Source organism: Cladophialophora bantiana, assembly GCF_000835475.1.
Source record: "Cladophialophora bantiana CBS 173.52 unplaced genomic scaffold supercont1.14, whole genome shotgun sequence".
Lineage (NCBI taxonomy): Eukaryota > Fungi > Ascomycota > Eurotiomycetes > Chaetothyriales > Herpotrichiellaceae > Cladophialophora > Cladophialophora bantiana.
Genome location: NW_015971588.1, coordinates 294,859 through 317,640, shown reverse-complemented (window position 1 = coordinate 317,640; position 22,782 = coordinate 294,859). Strand labels below are relative to the sequence as shown.

Below are 22,782 nucleotides of genomic sequence, written 5' to 3'. Positions count from 1 at the left end.
TTGCGGGCGCACCGAACAGCCTCCTCAGCCCACCATGAGTTTCATTCAGTCCAGTCCGCTGGCCATGCTGAACAGGAGCACCTTGAATCGGGTGCTTCAGCCCTCTGATGTGAGCGACTCTCTTTTATTTGATTGTGCTGTCACGTTCATCGGCCTCTGCATCTTCTACTTGTTATAATTTACCTCACATTGCCCCCGTCGGACAAGCGACTTGTTTGATTGTCACATGAGAAGCATCGTTTCCCCTTCCCTGAGGGAATGCTTCGGCCTTGACAGCCGAGGCAACAGCCAGTCTGGCCTCTCTTATGGGGATGAAGCCTACACTCTTGCGCCTTGAAACGCAGTCATCCGGTGAACCGACCACCCCCATCTTTGTCCTATCGCCATTGCCTTCTGGATGGAGTAAGCCGAGCAGAACCAGATGCTGGGTTGTGGAGAAGAAGCCGCATCTGCAAGCAAGCCCCCCTCCCCAAAAGGCCATTCCTGAATGTTCCGAGCGGGCAACGCGGGCATGGACCAGCACCAGCCAGCCAGCAAGCCAGACCCGTCGACTCCGGCCAGAAAATTGTGTTGAGCTGAGAAAAAAAAAATGCGATAGCCCACAACGATTCTCCTAATGTGCATGGTTTTCATGTCCATCGAGCCATCACCACGCGACCGGCGGCCTTCCCCAATCTAGCCCAAATGAGACGTGGTCTGATTCTCGACAATTTCCAGTTTGCACCTGCCTATGACGCGCTTGGTTCGAGCGCTATTCTTGGTCTCGCTTGGACGTTCAGTTAAAGATTCCCGAGTCGACATCTCGCCGCTCGCCCAGTATTCGATTCTGCAACAAGACCACCCCTCTGTTCTTGGAGTGAGACTACAACCACTGCAGAACATTCTATTCAATCATCTGTGATCCCCGGCCGAGATTGCTGGGATGGGCCAAGACGTGAGCACGCCCGAATTTTCCTCTTGAGACTTTGCCTACGCTCAGGGCACGAGGCACGGCAAGCCTTCGTGTTCGACACATGCGTCCTTTTGCCCCTGGTCCCGCATCAGCCGGAACGAATCATTTGCTCGATCTCGCTTCTTCTTCGTGCTATCTAAGTCGTACCTGATTATGGGGTTGTGCATCCCTCAAAGCGATCGAGTATGACGTCGCTTCACAATCTTACTTTTCGAGTTGGGTGGTTGGTCGCACAGCTACTAACATCAATGCAGTCCGAGGTTACTCAGATCGTCGTGGTTATGGTCGGCTTGCCGGCTCGAGGCAAGAGTCTGATAGCTGGCAAGGGTTTGTCCATAAAGCTCAAGCCTGTGTGCCCTTGCGCTAACGTGGTTCAGTCAAAAGATATCTTCGATGGACGTCGGTGAACGCCGAGGTATTCAACGTCGGGAAATACAGACGGACCGACAATCCGCATCCAGATGCCAAATTCTTCGATGTCAACAACGCCGAAGGCGAGAAGGCTCGCCGCGCTGCGGCCGAGGCAGCCGTCGCCGACATGTTGATGTGGTTCAAGGATAGGAACAATAAAGTCGCCATCCTCGACGCAACCAATTCGACCAAATCGCGGCGGAAATGGATTTACGACAAGATCGTTGAAGCAAACCTGCTTCACCTGTTCGTCGAGAGCAAGTGTGACGATGAAGACCTCATCATGTCCAACATTCTCGAGGTCAAGACAACATCTCCGGACTACATCGGTCAGGACCCCGAGGTAGCGGCCAAAGATTTCCGCAACCGTATCCGAAACTACGAGAAGGTCTATCAGACGATAGACGAGTCAGAAAAGCATCTCACATACGTGAAAATCATCAACATCGGCGCACGGGTGGTGATCAACCTCATTCAAGACTATCTACAGTCCCGCCTCGTATATTACCTCACTAATCTGCACATCAAACCACGCAGCATATGGCTGTCCAGACATGGCGAGTCTGAATACAACCTCGAAGGGAAAATCGGTGGCGATGCCAACTTGTCGGAGCGTGGTGCACGGTACGCAAAAATGCTGCCCGAGCTGGTCAAGCGGTCCGGGCTGCCAAAGGATGCGCCTTTGACGATATGGACATCGACTTTGAAGAGAACAAGTCAGACCGCGCAGTATCTCCAGGAAGAACTCGGCTGGGAGAAGTTACAGTGGAAAGCGCTAGATGAGCTGGACAGTGGTGTTTGCGACGGGATGACCGTAAGTTGGAATCTTCCTACCATCGCTGTTAGCATCTGTTTTCCCCCTTTACGTGCTTACGGATCTCTTTTTACCATGCAGTACCAACAGATATCCGAGAAATACCCCGAGGACTTCCAAGCCCGCGACGACGACAAATACAACTACCGTTATCGTGGAGGTGAGTCCTATCGCGACGTAGTCATCCGGCTTGAGCCGATCATCATGGAGCTCGAACGAAGCGAGAATATCATCATCATCACGTACGTACATCTTCAAACATTCCAATTCCACTCTCTTTTGGCGTGGGTCTTTGCACGTGACACCTATCTCCCGAATCCTTTTCTCCCTTTTTTTTTTCACATTCGTTCATGGACTCCATCCCACTAACGCCGCCCGTGATATTTACAGTCATCAAGCCATCGTCCGCTGCATATTCGCGTACTTTATGGAGATCCCGCAGGAGAAATCCCCTTGGATGGAAGTGCCACTGCACACGCTCATGAAGCTCACGCCCAAGGCGTACGGGACCGAAGTCGAACGCTTCAAGGCCGATATCCCGGCAGTGTCGACGTGGAGACCCAAGGGCAGCACGGCTAAGCACCACGACAGCGTGAGCGAGGGCATGCCGGAGGACGTTGTCGGCGAGGCCAAGGGGAAGAATTTTGGCACGCGGGACGGCCTGGTAGTTAAAGAGATCGATGCCGGCAGTGCCAGGAGGGAGTTGACCGAGGGTGAGGTGCCCAAGATCATGATGACTGGGTTGCCCTTACCTTGAGGTCTGGATACGGGAAGTGGCTCGTGGGAAGGAGACCTAACAAAAGGACAAGGAGGCAGCGAAAAGAAACAGACACGAGACTCGGCGAGGAGAAGCGGAGGGAAATTGAGGGTGGATTCCTGATGCATTACGACGCCCTCTGCATCCAAACTAGTGAGTGAGCCATCATTGTAGAGAGAATTACAACTATAGTCTGGTTAGAGTGCATATTACAGAATACACCTGTACCACTCATGGGTTCTACACACCCTTCTCTCTTAACAGCCTGTATTCTGTGCCAGACTGTGCCACCTAATTTTCAATTTGACTCGGCGTAATAAGTCGGTCAGGCGGCTGGTGGGAGCATGGATTTAAAGTTGTACACTCTCAGATAATTCGGGCTTATCGGGGACTTCTTGGGTGCATCAAACACCGGCCAATGTGTTCCAATGTATATCCACGGTGTTTCTGGATGAAAGATCTAGTTCTTCACCCAATGACATATATGGAACGTGTGGTCGGCCCAACAAACCCAAACGGAAGAGGGAGGGGGCTCAGAAAATAAATCCATAGAACCGTGCAAAACGTGTCTAATCCGCCGCACAAGACAAAACTATTACTCAAGCCCGAACTAGGTAATGTTGAGCACTGTCAATACTTGTGAGCATAGGACGGTGTCGAGCAATAGACGTGGGATGGATGAGGTGTCGCGTTAGCAGGCAAAAGGCGCCCCGACCGTGCCGCTGTCGTACGCGTCGACGATCAGCTTGATTGAGACGTATGTTCCTGAGAAATGATTCAAGGCTGTCAGTCATGTATTCGAATCCCACGCACAGTGTCATGCAGTACAGCCACAGTCAAGATCCAGAGAAGAATAAAAGCAATCCCGGGAAATATATGAAGAACTTACCAGCAACGCAGATGAAGGCTCCCGCAGCAAATGTCGCCACATTGATTGCTGTCTTGGTCGGACTTCCAGCCCATGCACTGATTCCGTAAATACCTTTCACTCGACCCATGTCCATCCCGTGATAGGCGTCATATAACCAAAAAGCACCGGCGATCCCGTAGGTATACCAGCTTGCGAACAGACTCGCCGCAATACTCACTAGATAGGCGAATATAGGTACACCCACAGCCAAGACAAATGCGGCTCCATTGGCAAGGACGATCAGGATGGTCCAGGTGCCCCAGCCTAAGACGGTATGTTTGTGGAGATGATCGCGAGATTTGCGGAAGAACCGAATGAAGAACAACTTGGCGGCGGTGTGGGAGTACAAGGAGCCAGCGATGAGGAAGTTGGGAAGAGCGATACCGTACGTGGCTTTCGCCCATTTGGTGGGGAGGGATGAAAAGGCCGGCGACTGCACCGCCGGCCCCAGATACACATACATGACGATAGCGAAAACAGTATAAAACCTGTGAGAGGATCGCCAACGGCGGCTCTCGGTCAGCCTCAAATGTTGATATGCCAGCCATGAGGGCGAGTGGAAAGTGGTCCCCACTTACGTGGTCGCAAAAACCTGTAACACCCACGCTGCCTTTTTGGCATCGGCGGGCCGCTTCATCTCGGAGATGAGGATGAAAAACATAAAATGCCCTGCGTACGCAAACACGGGATTCGTAACGGACACAAAAGCGTTGTAAAAACTGGCGGAACGGACGACGTCGACGTGTCGATCCAGGGCGGGATTTCCCCCAGCAGCTCCCATTCCTACAACACCGGCCACCAAAATACAGATGCATGAGGGGATGCAGAGCCAGGAGAGCTGGTCCAGGGTCCGTGGAAAAGAAAGCAAAAGGGTTGGAATTGCAAATATTCCTGGCTCGTCAGTCGTTGACAATAGATATGGGAACAAGCGTTTCAAACGCACCGGTATACCACATCAGACAGAGCTTGTTGTCCGACAGTACCCCCAAGGCGATCTGCCCAGCGAGTAGCTGTGACCCTGTGGCACAGACGGCGAAGATGACTGTGCCTGCGGCGAGGATTTCTCGCAATATGGGTCCTCCGAGGATCTTGCCGGCGTCGCCCATATTATGGACTTCTGGGTGGTTGATTTTAAAGTCTATGAGCACTAGAGAGGTGTATAATGCAAAGATCCCTATGTAGGTTGCAGTCAGAGACGAGATTCGAGGTCCGTGTCCAATGGCCTGCAGCTATCTCACCAAGGAAGACAATCAGGATGACTCCGGGGACGATGCCGACCACTGCTGTCGCTGCTGGCAAGGAGAGCATGCCATTGCTGACAATTTCAGCAATCATGAGGACAGCGACGAGGGGCCATGACAGTGTTTTGTATTTAATATCAGCACCTTCTTCATTACCAAAGACGTCACGGTCTGAATCTGTCAGCAACGTGCAGACAATCGAGATGTAGACCAGTGCGGAACAAACCATGGTAGCCAGCAGGGGCACCGTCGACAAGGTCCCTCGACCGGGCGGTTGAAAGTCCCTCGGGCTCAGCGATCTCGTCCGCTGGACCTCTGTACTCGAACTTCTTTTCGTAGCTCGACATTGTCTGGAATTTCACGTTCCTCCCGGTTTGGATTATCAACAATCCTTGTTGAGTCACGTCCAAGTTTCAGCTGGCATGACGATGAAGTGAGCCGCACATCGAGGAGATATAAAGATTAGAAGGCGAGACCAGGCGAGGCATTAACAACATTCGCGTTCCTAAGACATTATCTATCAATCCCTCTCTGCCGAAAGAGGAAGGTGGCAAGCCACCATGCAGTAATATGTGTCTCCATTGCAAGAGTGGGATTGGATATGTGGCAACGCTGATGACGGAGGCTGCTGAGGTCCAGAGCTAGTACGAGGTCGGGTCAGGGTGGCTGGGGGCAATCCGACGAGGAGAGGGAGCACCAGAGAGCGGAAACTCTCCGACGCCAAGCCATATGCGCTACTTAGCCACATGAGGCCGCGCTAACCACAATAGGCTCACTAGCCACACTTGACCGCCCCAATTCTACTTCGTAGAATCACATGCTTTGCATGTCTGCCGAACCAATCATCATCTGATTCGCAACCACCGAGCCACCTTCGTCATACCATTCCTCCACCTGCATCCCAGCTCGCCAGGTTGAAACCGGGCAGCAGCAGAGAGCTTCTGCTCCTTTGCTCCGTCCCGTCACGGTCACTTTGTCACTCTGTGCGGATACTTGTCTCTTGACTCCTCAATCCCTTCGAATATCATCATCTCTCCTCCCTTTAGAGCTGCATCGTCCTCTAGGAGACTGGCAGGATGAGTTACGCTGACGTTGCCGCCAAAGGGCCCAAACAGTCCCCAGAAGAGGTCAGTCAACATCCGTCCGTAACCAAATCACAATTCACAAGCTAATCACTTTGTAGGCGTATGTTCCGGCAATACCTCTGAGCATAACCCCAGTCCGCTAATGTGGTAGTCATAGGCGCGCTCCACCAGTTCCTTCCCTCTCGCAGTCCGAGTCTGAAGTTGCGAGCTTGATCGACGTCGACTCGCCGCACGTCAGCTCCGTTAAGTCAGATTTCCAAGAACAAGAGATCAAGACAGAAACACAGGCTGAGCGAATCGAGCATGAACTGGAGGACAAGGCGCGTGCAGAAGTGCAAAACATCTCAGAAGGTGCCGAAAGTGCTAAGAAGAAGGCTGCCAGCAAGGGCAAGCAATTCAAAGACGTGATGAAGAAGGATGGACAGAAATTGAGCGAAAACAGAGACAATCCTGTCGTCATTGGAAATGCCATCATCTGGGGCATTGCTACTCTCGCTATTGGCTATGGAGCCTACCAGAAGCACACTGAGGGCAAATTGGACTGGCAGCTTGCTGGATCTGTGGCCGCTGGTGTTGGCGCTTTCGCTGTTGCCGACTATTTTGGCAGCAAGTAAGATTGACGCCTTCTTTGGTCCTTGCCGTCTGGAAACTGATGAACTTGCTAGGTGGCTCCTCGAGAACAAGTACCCCCCGAAGTAGATATGGCGACTGGCTCAGGTCGAACGACTCCCCCGGCGGCGATTATTGAAATGGAATGACTAGGTTCTGGCGCGGACACTCAACTCGGTTGACAGAGAGGGGCGGCTTCTGGCGTGCAAGCCTTTGGGTGCCAATTTCTTTGCTCTTACAATATGATATCCCCTTTTTGATTTTCTCGATCTGAAATGGTTCCGTCCACAATTTCTCTTGCCTGAGCAACGACCTCCCAATAAGCGATTGCATGCTTCAGATACTCCTCTCCTGCTTGCTCGGTGCCCATGGCTTCACCTGTTGACCGCCATCTCGTCCCTGTCTCCGTTTAGCGAGGGCGACTCTCTGATCTTGGATGCTTGTGACGAATAAAGCGCTGATTGTAATGCAACCATGAAAAGGGTGAAGAGGCGACAAAGGCCGTCTTGAGCATGAGCATCTAGATGAGGTTGGACCGAGGTATCGAAGATTGAATCGTGGGTGGCGGCCGGATAGAGAAAGCTGAGCAACCCATTGAGCAAGTGAAGGACAAGTACCGGATTGCAGAGGACCATGGTGTACAGAAGCGAGGGATTCCCATGGAATATTCTCCAGGCTGAAGGGGGTCCTCTGCGAGAGGGCTGTCTTTTGGCAGATGGGCTGTTCATCCCTGCGGCAGGAGATTCGAGTGCGGTCTTGCGGTTTCGATGGGTTCTACCGCTCGAGAACAGAGATTATCGGTTGCTCTCCGGAATGAGTCTGGCTGGAAGCACAGCAAAGCGGAAGCTCACTGAGTGGGAGGAGTCGATTCCTTGCAGGCTTTGCGATATGACATTGATAACATTGGATTATGCTAATTATCGGCATAGGAAGATAGGGAGAAAGACAAGGACGGATGAAGGCAAGGTGTTGTTGCTACGATTCTTGACGGCAACGACTTCCTCACCACAAGATGATTTGTGTTCAGGTGACACTGGAATCCGTTTGGGAAGTCACAGTGTCGCAGGCATGTCTTTGGGGCATCGCAGCACTGGTGACTGTGAAGAGCATCTCAGCAAGACTGGAATGACGAATATGGGACTCGGCGTGAAATGTGCTCCTAGATTGCTTGCTTGTATCCCAATGTCTACCTATATATGACAGTATAGCGCTTGACAATTTGGGTTTGGTCGTTTGCTGGAGATGAATTTGGCCATGGGCTGAGATTCAGTGCCAGTGCTGTGCGGGAGGAGTTTTGTCCATGCTGAACGAATTGCATGCCACTTAAATTAGCTGCAACATCGTGTCCTCTAGTGCCTTAGGTAATATTCGACTTCGGAGGACGATAATCTGTTGAGGGAAAACAGCCCCAACTCCTATGGAGTAGCACGAGTATCTATTCCTGTGGTGCTCGCCTGTGTCGATAAAGAGCCCAACGACCACATGGAGGACAAGTTTGTGCAGCGAATCCACGACATTGCCACCAGCAGCAGATACTTTTAGCCCTTTGTGCATTGAACACCAAGCGTCTTTTGCCGTCCTAAACAGGAGAAACCGCCTGGTGACTAGCAATCCTCAAGGGTGATTGCTCCCAGCCGGAATGATTGGGGTAATTTAGCTACAACTCACAACTCAGCAGTTGGCCCTGGAAGGACAGGCTGTACTTTTGCCGCGATTCTCCTTCGACAACCTGCATTATTGGTGTCCACTTTCGAGGGCGATCTCTTAGACCTTGCTGCAAAGATCCTGCATGTCCTCTGCCACAATCCACCCCGACGTGTTTACAAGATGGTTAGTCGACCCCCTTCCGAGTGCACTCAAAACATTGTCCTGACATGGTACAGAACGTACTCTTCAATCAAGCCTTGAAGCAGTCGACGGCGATACGGAAAGATCTCGAAACATTCGCACAGGCACCTGCTACCGCATCTCCCGCTTTACAAGGACAGATATCCACCACCCTCACCAGCCTTGCTCGAACGCTAGAAGACTACCAAAATCTGTCCCGAAATGAGTTGAACGATGAGAAGAAAGAGAAGGCTGTTGAGAGGTTGAAGAACTTTCGTGCCGATCTGGCGTCCTACCGCACGCAATTTGATCAGTTAAAGAAGGAGCGCGAGGCCGCCGTCGCAGTCAACAACCGGAATGAACTACTCGGTCGGCGGCCGCACCATGCTGCGACTCCTGAAAACCCATATGCCCATGCCTCGAGTCAGAGTGCGTTTGCTCCTGCCCATCGCAACACACAAGACGGTCTCTCCTTTGGAGCGGGCTCCAGCAATTATACCCGCGAGGAACACGCTCTCCGGGAACAGAACTTCTTCGATACTGCCAATGCGCAGCTTGATGAATTCCTGGACCGAGGTCGAGCAGTTCTAGGTGACTTGGGACATCAGCGCGACATCCTCAAGGGTACCCAGCGGAAGCTCTATAGTGTTGCCAACACTCTCGGTGTCAGTGGTGACACCATTCGAATGGTCGAACGACGAGCTATGCAAGACAAATGGATCTTCTGGGGAGGTGTCGCTGTCTTCTTCTCCTTCTGCTTCTTGGTCATCTACTTTTTGAGATGACCATAAGACTGTGATCATGCCTCCTGCGAGTGCAGATTCCGTCCATCCAACACCCGAAAGGACTTGCCGTGATCAGCCACACGCATCTTCGGTCCAAGCCGTCGCTATGGATGGTGGATGTGGGCCATGAACAGCAAATACCTGAATCGAACTACCCCCATCAAGAACGCAGATAACAAGGCAGGACATATTGTGGCCTGCCCCAAATGCTAAACCCGACCTCGACCCGAGAGGGTGGCGTGAAGATGCCGATGTCTCGTCTTTCGAGTCGAGCTTTGACAAGGATTTTGGGACGATTCATCCATACCTACTAGCATGCCCGGCTTGATCCCTAGGCCCGGCGGTATTTGTTCCACCCGGTCAAATGCGTCTTCACCACCGTGTCATAGTTTATTGACACAGCATCCGCCTAGACTTGACCGATAACACCACCATTGGCATTGAGTGTCAGAATGGCCGAGTCAGGGTCCCGGTCAGATAACGCCCCAAGCTGTGTCGGATCTGGACTCTCAAGCTGTCTCCTGGGGGCCGCGCAGGGGCCGCAAGAGCGGATTCGCGGCCGCTCGTGAACCCTCCCCCGCATTCTCGCAGCAACAATCGTTTCTATCCACTCATGAACCCCAGTATGGCGCGCATCAATTACCTCGGAAGAGAAGATGGTCGTGTCGCAGGCACTAGATCAGGTATTGTATGGAAGGAATTTTTGTTTGCTCCCGCCGCCCCTTTTAAATTGCTATCTTGCTCCCTTCAACAAGAGCTTCCTGTTTCACACTACTCGTGTTAAAGTGCCTGCCCAGAAGCCAACTTTTCTTCGCTGAATTTGCCTTGGAGAAATCACCAAGACCGGCAAGATGGGAGGTGATATGCTGTGGCCGCAGGTTCCTGTGGGCAACAAGGACCACACCGAGGCAGCCGTGGTCATCATCGGATCTGGTATTTCGGGCATGTGCACCGCAATCGATCTGATCAAAAGGAACAATTGCCGGAACTTTATTATCCTAGAGAAAAGCGGTGGGCTTGGTGGCACCTGGCGAGACAACAAGTATCCGGGATGCTGCTGCGACGGTAAGAGAATCCCTCAGTCTGAGGAGAGCGAGTCTGTCTCTAACGCTTTGGGCAGTCTGGTCACATCTGTACAGCTACTCCTTCGAACAGAACCCGGATTGGACCAGAGAGTATCCCGGACAAGAGGAGATCTTGCAGTATCTTATGGGTGTCGCACAAAAGTACGAGCTATACCGTTATGTTCGCTTCAACACCGCTGTCGAGTCCGCGAAGTGGGACGACGCAGAAAAAAAGTGGAAGACAACCGTGTCTGTTCAGGGCGTCAAAGATGCCGAGTTCGGGAGCACATATACCATCACCTCCGACTTCCTGGTTTCTGCAGTCGGACAGTTGAACGTGCCGAGACTGCCGGACATCCCAGGTGTTGACGACTTCCGGGGCAAAATCATGCACAGCGCCCGTTGGGACTGGAGCTATGATTTGCGAGGGAAGAAAGTCGCAGTCATCGGTAATGGGGCCACGGCTGCACAGATTATTCCAGAGATTGCCAAGGAGGTCGGCCATCTCACTGTCCATCAGAGGACACCCAACTGGGTCATTCCTCGCCTAGACTCGCCCATTCCACAGTGGAAGAGGAGTGTTTACAAGTATCTCCCCTTTGTCCGATGGCGGAAGCGAGCCGATATGATGGATTTCCGGGAAGGCTTTCATGCGGCCGTCTTTGACAACGCATCGGCGACAGCACAATTCCTCGAGGCACAAAGCAAAGATCATCTCCACGCCCAACTTCCAGACCGACCCGACTTGTGGGAGAAGCTTCAGCCGAACTACTCAATTGGTTGCAAGCGCGTCATCATCAGCGACGATTACTTCCCGGTGTTCCTTCGTGACAATATCCGATTGGAAACTGGCAAGATCGACAAGATCACCGCCAACGGCATCGTCACCGACGGCCAGGAGGAGGATTACGATCTCATCGTTCTCGCTACAGGGTTCCGCACGGTCGAGTTTATGCATCCCATTGACATCACGGGCAGCGCCGGCCGCACTTTGAGCAGCATCTGGAAGGAGGGTGGACAAGCTCTGTATGGTGTGACCGTTGAGAGTCTCCCCAACTTCGGCATGCTCTACGGGCCAAACACGAACCTGGGACACAACAGCATTATCCTCATGATCGAGACGCAGAGCAAATACATCAACACCCTGATCAAAGAAGTCATTGACGCCCGGAGAAACGGTGGCAGCTTAGTGATCCAGCCTAACCCGACGAAGGTCCAACAGTACAACGAAGAAATTCAATCGGAGCTCGAGAAGAGCAGTTTTGCGGACCCTAACTGCAACAGCTGGTACAAGGTCAAGGAAAGTGGTAAGATTACCAACAACTGGAGTCGCACGGTCGTCGACTATCAAAAGGTAGGATGCTCTTCCAAATGTCCTTTCCCAACGTCCCGATGCTAACGTGTCGATAGCTTCTCAGCAATGTCGACTGGTCGGATTACGATCTTTCTGGAAGGTCAGCAGATAAAGTAGCGAAGCAAAAGCGTACGCACATTGGGCGGGTTGTTGAAGAGTCGCAGGTTAGCTATCAGACCATGGGTCTCACGGCTCTGAGCTTAGCAGCTGTAGGCGTAGGCGTCGCTCTTCGTCACACAGGCAGGCTTCGGCTCAGGTGAAGGTTCATTCGTACCCAGCTTACACAATGGCCAGGAAGGATGGAGTTTGGGGGGCCCGAGACACTGTACAGAGTGGTTTACCGTGACATCTTCTGCTGCAATATGATGGTTTCGCACTCCTGTTATTTTCCGCCCCTAGTCTTTTGTGTGGTCTACTCAAGGAAAAATGGGCGTGGGGCACATAGTGATTGGCAAACCGAAATTTCGACATCCAGCGTGGGATGGGTCTTTTCATCGATCTCAGGAGTATCCGGATTCCACGTCCCTCGCCCCTTGCCCTTTGCAGTCAAGCCATGTGGTGCCTAGCTAGGGGCTGCTAGGGGGAAGACTGGGCGCCGTCCTATAGGCGAGCCCCCCAACCAGCGAGCTTATAGCACCACTAGGGTACTTTGGAATGTCTTCCTACGGGGGCCACCCAGGGCTACACCAGGCTTAGCAGCTAACTGGAGCCACCTTTGCCGGGGCTATTAGCTGGCCCTCAGCAGCCATTGCGACTGGCTGCATGCCAGTGCTTGGGGGCCCTCCGGAGAACTCTCTCCTCTTGTCTCTTTCTCAGTTCTCCCACGAACTGTCCTGCATTTATTTTCTGGCACCTATAGCAATCGACATCTACACGCCGGCAATATCTCATCCTGTAAAATCATCACCGCTATCCGCGAACATCTCGTCCGTCGTTCGACCTGATCCGCGCCCCTGGCATATCGGCCTGATTCACTCGCGAACTCACGCGCCCATATACCGCATTTCATTCTCGACTCCCAAAAAAGCTACTTTCGACGGACCCTGTCCACGTTACGATTCCCATCTCCCCCATTTTCTCACGAAATGCCTTCTCCATTCGGGTCTACCTTTGCCTCTGCTGCTGCTAGCACAAATGGTGACAATTCTGGAAATAGAAGGGACAATACGGGGTCAAGTGACTGGTAGGCCAACCGACTCAAGGACTTGCACATTGTGCACCGCAAATCTGTCTTTAGTTGTTGCACCATCCGTGCCGACGCCATTCTATCTCTTAGAACCCCTCTCGCCTGGCCTGATTTTGTTCAGAGCTGTCGATTCTCATTGACCTTTTCGTCCCTTGTAGGTCTAGAAGCCGTGTGAACGGCGCCCCTCAAACCTTTCGCAGAGTCTCTCAAGCGACTACGCATTCACAAACACAGTCACAGACTCGAGAAAACGCGAACGCAGCACCATCCACTGCCAATAACGGCGGTGTGTACATCCCTCCTCACCTCAACGTCAATAACCCGTCCATGCCTCGACACCTTCCTCTTGGCGACACCCGCTACTCCAAGGACCAACTTCTGAATATATTCCAGACTCTCAAAGATTCCTCGGCCCTTGATCGGAACCTTGAGGACATCTTTCTGGGGACCTGGAATCCTTTGAACAACCAAAACGGGGCGGGCAGTCAAGTGGCCGGTGGCGACGGAAAGGATCAGACTGCTGGGCCAGAGGTCTGTTGGAGTTACAACATAAACCCAGAGCCGTTTGGCTTGACAATGATGACAGAAGAAGAAAAAATAGTGAGCAAGACTCTATTTGCGCGAGATCTCTGGACATGGCTAATCGTGGATGGCAGCTTTTTTCCGGTTCGGTCAATTCGCCAATCAAACCGCAGCAAAATACCACCAAAGAAAGCACCGGTGTAGGAGTGATCGGCGGACGCAAGGCTTCTCTGTCAAACTACAATAGCACGACTGGAACTTCGAGACCAGGAACCCGCCGTAGGGAGACGAGCGATTCCTTCATGAGTAACGGCCCGATGTCGCCTGTAGAAACGAAGACCTTTTTCCGAACAGAATCGAACACCGCAACCCCTCCACCTGCTCTCTTACGACGTCGAACGGACTACAAGGAGGAAGAAGCCACGCCTACTACCAAAGAAGACCCTGAGCCGGACGAAACCCCTGAATCCCAACCCTCACTTCCGGGATTACGCAGAGCAGGTACTGGTCCCTTGAGCGCAGGCTTGAATCCTCCCTCAGCGTCGCCCTGGTCAGCGGGAGCGCAAGCATCGGCTTTTGGATCTATGGGTACGTTTGGCAGCTTTGCGATAGGAGCTGCAAGCACGCCAACCGACTCTGCCGAAAAGCGGCCCGGATTTGGCAGCGCGCGCAGTGCAAGCCGCTTCAAGGATCTCTTGTCCAAGTCGAGTTCAGAGGATGTCTCACAACCAGGGAAAGAAAAGGGTCCGTTTGGAGCATTAGAAAAGCTGCCGGAAGAGGATGCGGATGCCAGCCAGGCGAAATTGCGCGACGAGCTCAGGACTCGTCCAGGACGTAGTGAGACCAACCCATATGAGGACGCTCCAGTCCGGGCGGGAAGCGCAGCTTTGGGCGGCGCTCAGGAGGGGCTGCCCGCCAGCGCAGGCATTGAACAAATGGGCATGTCTGCGTTTGGTCCTCATGCAGCGATCGGTACTCGTGATTTCGGCCACGAGGACTCGTATCAGCAGACGCCCCACGGACGATACAATCTCCACGAACCCATGAGCCCAACGAACACCAACCCATATCAAAGTCCCCACGGTCGTATTGAGGATGACGAGCGTGACACAAATGACTCCGCATCCCAAGCTTCAGGTCTCCCACCCTTTGGTGGCGCTGCTCGTCGAAGCATGTATCCCGGTTCCGACGATCGAAGTCATTCAGCAAGCGGTCTTCGCAGCACCAGTGGCTTTGGTGGTCTGTCGGGCTTCGGTGGCCTCGGCGGCAATCCTACTTGGTCCGGCGCTGGCATTGGATCAACCAAACCTGCAATGGATCGAGGAATTTCGTCCGCATTTGGCGATCCCATATTCAGTCCTCTGTCCGAGTTGCAGTCGCCGGGCGGCCTCGGAGGCGGTTTTGGTGGGTTTGGCTCTGGAGGCCGTGCTGCTCGGCTTGGAGCCATGTTGCCTGCAGCAATGCAAGAGCAAATCCGCGTCGACAGCAGGAATGAGACAGCCTCTTTCGACTCTCGTCCTGACAGTGCTCAGCAACACCCTATTCGCGATCCTTTCGACGGCACTAACCGCAGACCAGAAGAGTTTGGTCATCCATCCGGTCTCTTCGAAGAGTCTCCTTCTATGAGGAGCGTCGAAGAGCCTCTAAATTCCAACCAGCCCGGTCAACTTGGACCTCCGAGCTCAGGACCTCCCACAACTTCGGTCTCGATATCCGGTTCAGGTTCACAAACGGCGGCACCGAGAACGGGCGGATCGGATAACTATCAGTCCGGCCACGGTCTCAGCCAATCGAGCGGCAGCAATTCTTCGAGTCAATTGCCAGCTGCGCAACAGCGACAAATGGTCATGCCGGACCGGATGCGGTGGATCTATCGTGACCCTCAAGGAAATACTCAAGGGCCATGGTCAGGTCTGGAGATGCACGACTGGTTCAAAGCCGGGTTCTTTACCGCAGAGCTACAGGTGAAGAAGCTTGAAGATGCCGAATTTGAGCCACTCGCTCAACTTGTGAGACGCATAGGTAACTCTCGCGAGCCTTTCTTGGTGCCCCAGATCGGCGTCCCTCATGGTCCTCCTACTGCCGGCCCAGGAAATAACTGGGCCAATCCCTCTATGGGAGGATCAGCTGGCGGTACGGCCCAACCACCCTTTGCTAACAGCTTCCCAAGCTTTGGCACGACTCTGACCGCTGAACAACAAAACGCTTTGGAAAGACGGAAACAAGAAGAGCAGTACCTGATGGCGAGACAGAAGGAACACCTGGCGCAACAACAAATGGCTATGAAGATGCAAATGCAGAATGGTATGCATTCACTACACCATCATTCAAGTGCCCACTCTCTACAAAGCCAACCCAGCTTCGGAAGCATTACTTCGCCCACTGGTTATCAACCCTCACCAATCCAACCGTTGATGCAACCCCCCCAGCAAAGTCTACCTTTCGCTCATCACGCTGGGCCTGCTGCGGGACCAACCTTCGGCCGCGAAGAGGATATTCATAACATGATGGACCGTCTAAGCTTCAATCAACGTGCAAATATTCCCTTTACAAGTGCTCCTTTAGGCCCTCCACCGCCAGAAGTTGTCCCTTCCTCCCAACAAGTCAATGCCATGCTTCAAGATAGAGCACGGCTGCAGCAACAGCAGCAGCAAAACGATATGCGTGGTCATCAGGACGCTTTTTTAGGCCCGCAGGGCCGCAACGAGCGGCTGGACGAGTTCCACAGACTGCGTGGACAAATAGACATACCAGCTGGTCGTCTCGGCCCTGAAGAGTCTCGCCCTCAACCCATTGGCGCACCTCGCCAAGTTAGTGAGCAACCTGCCACGTCGGCGCCACCAAAGGTTCCGGCTCCAATTGGACACGCAGCTGTTACTGCTAAGCCGGAGCCGGAGCCCCTTTCTCTGGCTCAACAAGTACAAATTGCTGCAGCCAGTCAACAAGCAGCTGCCGAAGAAAGTGCATGGACAAAGAAGGACACTCCAGTCGAACCCCCACCCGTCTCGATTTCACCTTTGCCCGCTCCAGCAGCCCAGCGAAATAGGCAACACGTTGCTGACGCTCTAGCCGCGGAGTCCAGATCGGCAACCCAAACACCCATCGAGACTCCTGTCGTCTCCGTTGCACCATGGGCCGAGCGGACCGCTGAACATGCCAAGGGTCCATCTTTGAAGGAAATCCAAGAAGCTGAGGCTAAGCGGGCCGCAGAACAAGAAGAAATTGCAGCTGCCGCACGACGTGCACAGGCAGAGCAGGAGAGGTTGGCTCAAGTTCAGGTTCCAGCTCCTGCCCCAGGTCTTCCATCAACTTCAACGTGGGGTAGCTCTACATCACCTGCGACACCTGGCTCTCAAGCCGCATCTGTCTGGGCGAAGCAAACCCCCGCAAAAGTAGGTGTCGGAGTGAATGCAGTTCCTAAGAAGACGCTAGCCCAGATCCAGAAAGAAGAAGAGTCTCGTAAACAGCGCGCCGCCGCCGCCGCCGCCGCCACCGCAGCTGCTGCGAGTGCACAAAATGCTAGTAATTCGGCCACGGCTTCAGTTGGCAAAAGATATGCTGAACTGGCTGGCAAAGCTGCCCCAGCTAATCCTATTCCATCGGGCGGCGTCTGGACGACTGTAGGCTCAGGCGGTAAGGCCAAGGCCCCGCCTGCTGTTGTTGCAACACCCCAGCCGGTATCCCGAGCAGTGTCTGCCGGAAGCGCACCCAAGGCACGGCCAACTCTGCAAACCCCTCGAAGCACCACGCTCACCAACCAGAGCAAAGCCAACGAAGAATTTACCAAGTGGATCAAAGGGTCGCTCGGGAAGGGGCTAAACAGCGGTATCAATCGTAAGTATTCACCTCGTTTTCCAAATGATCTGGGCCCCACTAACATAGGTTGTCAGTCGATAATTTCGTGCAAGATCTGCTGCAGCTCCCACCTGATGTCGAAATCATATCAGATAGTGTCTATGCAAGTTCACAGACCCTGGATGGACGTCGCTTCGCCGAGGAGTTTGTACGCCGCCGGAAGCTGGCCGACAAGGGCATCGTTGAGCCTGCCACGGGAGTTCAACCAATGATGGGGATCGGCGGAGGCGCGGATACTAAGAGCGCGGGTGCTGCGGGAGGCGGTTGGAGCGAGGTCGCTAAGAAGGGCCCGGCGAACGCCAATGCTGCGAAGGACGAGAGCAATGCACAGTTCAAGGTTGTTGCGACGAAGAAGAAGGGGAAGAGATGAAATGAGAAATGAGACTTAGAGGTGTTGTGCAACGAGCAGATCTAGTGAGAGATGAAGAAGGCAGTGGCTGACGGTCCATGTGTCCAGAAGAAAGAAATGCGAGTTTTGGATGTGAACAATGTGCTGACACGACGACAAAATGGGGTTATGGCTATTGGAATTGATGCCACGAGCGGCTAGAGTCTCACTCCTTGTCCGTCGTCCCTTCAATGAACAGCAATGATCACTTTGCCCACGCAATCACCTGTCTGAAGATATCCAAATGCCTCTCGAGCGTGGTGGAAGTCGAATTTCCGAGCAACGATATCGTCAAAGTGGAGATTCTGGGCCTCTACATACGCAGAAAGTTGCTCAAGCTCGCTCCTTCAAGCAATATTGATGCCTCTGTTCGTATTTGCTAGTTAGCGCTTTGAGGGCAACAGTAGCCAGTCGTGCTGGCGATGACCTACCTCATAGTCACACTGTGGTCAATCAATAAGGGGAGAAACTCGCTGCGATTGTCCACCTTGGTGCCTCCAAGGCATCCGATACAGCTGACGTGACCTCTGTGCTTGGTGGCTTTGAGACTCTGCAGCAGACTCTGCCCACCGCCGTTCTCGATGATGATATCCACGCCAGCATTGTGGGTGAGCTGAGAACCTCTTCCTCCCACCGGGGGGCAAGTTTTGTAGTTGATCGTCTTGACGGAGCCAAGGCCGTAGAGTCTCTCGACCTGCTCTAATTTCGCGTCCGAGGAGGATGTGAGGATCAAGTCGGCGCCTGAGCTCGCAGCGAGTTTCAAGGCCATCATGCTGACGCCGCCGGCTCCTGGAAGGAGGTCAACACGACGCTAGCATTCCTGCTTCCAGTCCCACGATAAAAGGAACAAGGCAAATGCACTGCATCAGGGGATAAATCATACTTCTTCCCATGTCAACCGGGGCGGGATCTAGACGATCCCGGCCTCTGGGAATATGCAGTGGGTCGCCAACACGCCGTCGACGTCTCCACCAAGCCCTTTTTAAAGGAACAGATCTGCGATTAGTATTGTGGCTTGTTTCTATGACGGGGAGGGACATCGGGTGCGGTTTATTTTACATTCTCTCCCGGATTCCTCACCGAGGCTGTTCTTCTGGTCGAATATAGGCTTGACGCGGTCACCTAGCTACCGCAGTTCAGGGTCCGTTAGTTGCTGATTTATCAAACAGTGCAAGAACGAGGACGGAGGAATGGGAACGGGAATTGACGGACTTTGATACGAGTCACACTTGGTCCCACAGCGAGCACTTCTCCCGCGGCGTCTGAGACTGGAATACCGTCCTTCTTCACGGCCCAGGGATTTCCTCCACGCAAGATATTCACGTCCCGGTAGTCGAGGGACACGGCGTGTATCTTGATCAGAACGTCGCCTTCGCGCAACGGTGGGAGGGTTTCTTCCACCAGTTGGAGGATTTGAGAGTATTTTTCGCCCACGCGGCGGTAGACCTGGTAAACGGAAGCCATTGTTGCGGTATGGGACTGTCTATATATGCGTGCACACACCTGCCTCCGATCCTAGGAGAGAGCCGTTGTCGGGGCTCTTTGACTGCTTCTGAAGGTACTTCTTCTTTCTAGAGGAGTATTAATAATGCATTCAATTGTTGTCCGTGGTTGAACTCTTAGGACCCACTCGGTCACTTCCGACTTGACCCTTTTCAAACTCATTGCCCTTTTCAGTAATTCAGCCTCGCCCTCACCCCCGGCTCACATATGTTACATAGTCGTCGTTACGTTCTGTCCCCTTCAAACCTTGGTAGGGTTCGGATTGTATAAACGGCGTCCTTTTTTGTCTGCTTTCGAAGAAGAAAGTGAGTCTACCACAATATGCACCGATCCCTAAAAACGTGCCTCGGAGGATTCTCCTAATGACACCAAGTCTCTAGCATTTGGAGAGATGCTCTACCCCTTAGTAATGCATGCTTCCCTAACGGTTTGAAAACGTCTCAAGAACGCTCCGGGGCTTAGTGTACTTGCCAATCGGCACATACTCGATCTGATCAAATCCCATCGAGCCCGGCCCGCCTAGTTCCAGCCCCCGAGGAGTATCTGTCCATCGAGGAGACGCCGCGATTGCTATGATTGTCACCTTCAACCCGTACTTGTACTCCGGTGTGCCTAAGCCCGCTCCAGTCTCCATATCGAGCACGGCGATGAGATCCGGCACCGAAGCCAAGATGGATGTCTTGCTGTCGCTGGCCGTGGTGGCCTCAACGAAGGCGTTCTCGTTCTTGAACGGGATCCTGATCGTCGCCTTGACCCCGCTGCTGCTCAGGACACCGTCAATCTCCACGACGCCGTAGGAATGTCCCGTCTTGAGAACGCGCTCGACGCTGGTGATTTTGCCCTCGGCCAGGATCTTTGCACTCGCGGACCCGCCAACGGCATCGATGATGCGCTTTGCGCGGTCGCTAACGTTTTTCTCCAACGCAACCGCCCTTCCTATCCACCACGCCAAAGACACGGTATGGAGGATGGCTTGCTCTTGAACTACTTTGGCGGACTTGGGTGGCCCAGCTTTCCCGGCCCGGCATCCCATCTCCACTACCGCCGCCCGTAATGCACTATCCACCAGCCTGTCCGTCCGACTGGCTGTCATGGTCATGAAGGATCCATCCCCGCTCGCAATGGTCGCGGGTACGAGCGCCTCCCCCTTGGAGGTGCCGTAGACGTTGACGGTGGTTTGCCAGAAGGTCGGATATGCCCTGCCCATCAAATCGGCGTCGATGCAGGGCACTTGGTGCGCGGCTGCGACTTCGAGATTGACGAGGCCGTTTCCGCCACCGATCTCGACAGCCATAAATCCGTCCACGGGTGCCAGCCCCAGGAAACGCGTCAGTTCGTCGTGGGCCTTGTTGCACTCGTCGGCCTCCATCCGCTCCATGCTGACTTCTGGACTCCCCATGCACCCAGTCCATCCGATCGTGGCATTTTCAAGCAGATCGTTGGGGGACACAACTTTTATGGTCCCAGGAGATTTTGTCAGAACCGATTTGATCTTGAGGAACTGCTGGTACGGATCCCCGCCGCCGCCACAACCTAGAATCTTGCAGCCGCTCGAGATCCACTCGAGATCCGTCATTGATATTATCCATTCCCCGTTCTCGATCTTGGGTTTGTAGGTTTCGAGGTCGACAACCTCGGTCTCCTCTTCTGCATCGCGTGGACCACCCACTGTCTGGCCAGAATGCTGCTGAGGCAGTTCTGGCAGGGTGACTCGAAGAGATGCTCCTTGTTTGGTGTGCTTGACGGCATCCAACACACCGACTGCTCTGACGAATATTCGCGCCTTTGCATCAACATACTGGATGGGAAGAATAGTCACTTCGGCAATCTCAACCGTCTCCCGCCTGGCTCCGTTTGACACAGCGGCATCGACGGCCAATCTCGAGACCATTTCTTGGGCCTCCTTCAGCGTCTGGTGGGATGTATCCACAACAGTGTCCACGATGCCAGATACCCTCGAAATTGCCGCTCCGACCGCGTTGGCAACTTCGCCGCCCTTCACTTTTCTTACGGCACGAACCCCGGAGAGCGGCTCGCCTGTGTCGATCAGGATGGCGCCTCCTCCGACGATCAAGACATCCACATCCCCTTTCTGGACCTTCGTTCGGTCGACCAACTCTTCGACGATCCGTCGCATCTCTTTCTTGGCTCTCGCCACAATTTGCGGTGTGATATCTCTCAGTCGGGCGGGATTCCCTAAGCCTTCGAGAGGATTATTTCCAGAGGGAGAGTATAACTCGGACACGGCCACGATGTCAGTAGCTGTCAAGACGTCCCCTCCGAAAAGACGAGCCTTCTGTGGCAGCTCCAACGCAACACTGTCTGGTCCGACCGTTAGATTATCTCCTGAAGTTCTGACGATGCTTCCGCCCCCGAGACCGACACTCTCCACGGCAGGCAGTGCAAAGTTCGTCCGCACGCCTCCCACAAGGCTCATCAGTGAGCTCATTCTAGGGAGTCCATTGGGGAGCAATAAGCCACTATCCGAGGTTGTGCCTCCAATATCAATTACTACGAGGGGGTCCTGACGCACCCCCTGGGATTCACCCGCTTCCGTACTTGCTGTGGTCCAGAGGAACTCGCCGCCTCGAATGGAATTGGTTGGACCGGAGTTGAATGTTCGAATGGGGAGGTCAATGGCATCTGGCGCATTCAGGACGCTTCCATCGTTCTGCGTCAGGTACAATGCACATGGCGACCCTTGGAAGGTTTCCAGCATAGCCTTCTGGAACCCTAGGATGGTCTTCTCAGCCAGCGGTCTCAATGCGGCATTCAGAATGGCTGCATTCTCTCTCGCGAGGAAACCGAGGGACGATATTTGGTGGGACAGGGTCACGCGAGGCCGGATCGTGAGGCCTAAAGCGGCAGACAATTCATGCATCTTTTCTAGAAGAATTTGTCCGGCTTTGATCTCATGTGCCGAGTTTGGTGGTGAATAGATGCCTGAGACCACAACGTTGAAGATGCCATCCTTGACCAGCTTCTCTGCAACAGTCGTCAGCTCGGCCTCATCGACTGGGGAGATTTCCGCGCCCGAGATCTGATGACCGCCATGGCAGAAGAAAGGCTGCGTTGCGATCAAACGGCGGAGGTCCTTGGGGAAGTCGACAAAGGGCGGCACGCCCAGTCCGAAGCCATGCTCGCTTCCTCCGCAGAGCCGAACCACGCCGACGCGTTGCAGGGACGAAGAGCGCTGCACCACGGCGTTCACAAAATGCGTCGTCCCGATAATGACGCAGCTGATGGCGTCCAGAGGCACATTGCTCGCCTGGATGACGGCGTGGACTGCTTGAGTGATGCCCGCCGTTACATCCGACGTCGTTGGCGCTTTATGCGACGCAATGATCTGAGTTGGCGAGAGAGAGATGAGCACAGCATCGGTGTTGGTTCCTGGGACACACTCGTTGGTGAACAGGCTCCATCAAGAGGCCAAGATAGCGGTTCGTTCCTTACCTCCCACGTCCACGCCTATGCGGTACCTGTGGTGCTGCTGCGAGTCGATGCCTATGCTCCCCATGA

At 53.7% G+C, this 22,782-nt stretch overlaps 7 protein-coding genes across 7 annotated transcripts; 4 read left to right on the top strand and 3 right to left on the bottom strand.

Annotated features, from left to right (window-relative positions):
- Window positions 1-1,200: 1,200 nt before the first annotated feature.
- Z519_08913 (uncharacterized protein) lies at window positions 1,201-2,934 on the top strand (the record flags this gene model as incomplete). Its single annotated transcript, XM_016766640.1, has 4 exons — window positions 1,201-1,279; window positions 1,330-2,177; window positions 2,259-2,419; window positions 2,568-2,934. 4 exons carry the CDS (start codon window positions 1,201-1,203, stop codon window positions 2,932-2,934), a joined length of 1,455 nt encoding a protein of 484 aa, XP_016616938.1.
- Window positions 2,935-3,625: 691 nt separating this feature from the next.
- Window positions 3,626-5,432, bottom strand: Z519_08912 (uncharacterized protein; the record flags this gene model as incomplete). The annotated part of the gene is made up of 6 exons (XM_016766639.1): window positions 3,626-3,699; window positions 3,824-4,332; window positions 4,423-4,735; window positions 4,788-5,018; window positions 5,083-5,256; window positions 5,312-5,432. The coding sequence occupies 6 exons, from the start codon at window positions 5,430-5,432 to the stop codon at window positions 3,626-3,628; spliced, it is 1,422 nt and encodes a 473-aa protein (XP_016616937.1).
- Window positions 5,433-6,161: 729 nt separating this feature from the next.
- Z519_08911 (uncharacterized protein) lies at window positions 6,162-6,869 on the top strand (the record flags this gene model as incomplete). The annotated part of the gene is made up of 3 exons (XM_016766638.1): window positions 6,162-6,226; window positions 6,322-6,780; window positions 6,836-6,869. The coding sequence occupies 3 exons, from the start codon at window positions 6,162-6,164 to the stop codon at window positions 6,867-6,869; spliced, it is 558 nt and encodes a 185-aa protein (XP_016616936.1).
- Window positions 6,870-8,653: 1,784 nt separating this feature from the next.
- On the top strand, window positions 8,654-9,391 carry Z519_08910 (uncharacterized protein; the record flags this gene model as incomplete). Its single annotated transcript, XM_016766637.1, has 1 exon — window positions 8,654-9,391. The coding sequence occupies one exon, from the start codon at window positions 8,654-8,656 to the stop codon at window positions 9,389-9,391; it is 738 nt and encodes a 245-aa protein (XP_016616935.1).
- Window positions 9,392-10,242: 851 nt separating this feature from the next.
- Z519_08909 (uncharacterized protein) lies at window positions 10,243-17,742 on the top strand (the record flags this gene model as incomplete). Its single annotated transcript, XM_016766636.1, has 7 exons — window positions 10,243-10,456; window positions 10,512-11,809; window positions 11,866-12,018; window positions 12,209-12,294; window positions 13,154-13,595; window positions 13,652-17,351; window positions 17,408-17,742. The coding sequence occupies 7 exons, from the start codon at window positions 10,243-10,245 to the stop codon at window positions 17,740-17,742; spliced, it is 6,228 nt and encodes a 2,075-aa protein (XP_016616934.1).
- Window positions 17,743-18,187: 445 nt separating this feature from the next.
- Z519_08908 (uncharacterized protein) lies at window positions 18,188-19,224 on the bottom strand (the record flags this gene model as incomplete). The annotated part of the gene is made up of 3 exons (XM_016766635.1): window positions 18,188-18,549; window positions 18,841-18,886; window positions 18,973-19,224. 3 exons carry the CDS (start codon window positions 19,222-19,224, stop codon window positions 18,188-18,190), a joined length of 660 nt encoding a protein of 219 aa, XP_016616933.1.
- Window positions 19,225-19,684: 460 nt separating this feature from the next.
- Window positions 19,685-22,780, bottom strand: Z519_08907 (uncharacterized protein; the record flags this gene model as incomplete). The annotated part of the gene is made up of 2 exons (XM_016766634.1): window positions 19,685-22,653; window positions 22,717-22,780. 2 exons carry the CDS (start codon window positions 22,778-22,780, stop codon window positions 19,685-19,687), a joined length of 3,033 nt encoding a protein of 1,010 aa, XP_016616932.1.
- Window positions 22,781-22,782: the final 2 nt, after the last annotated feature.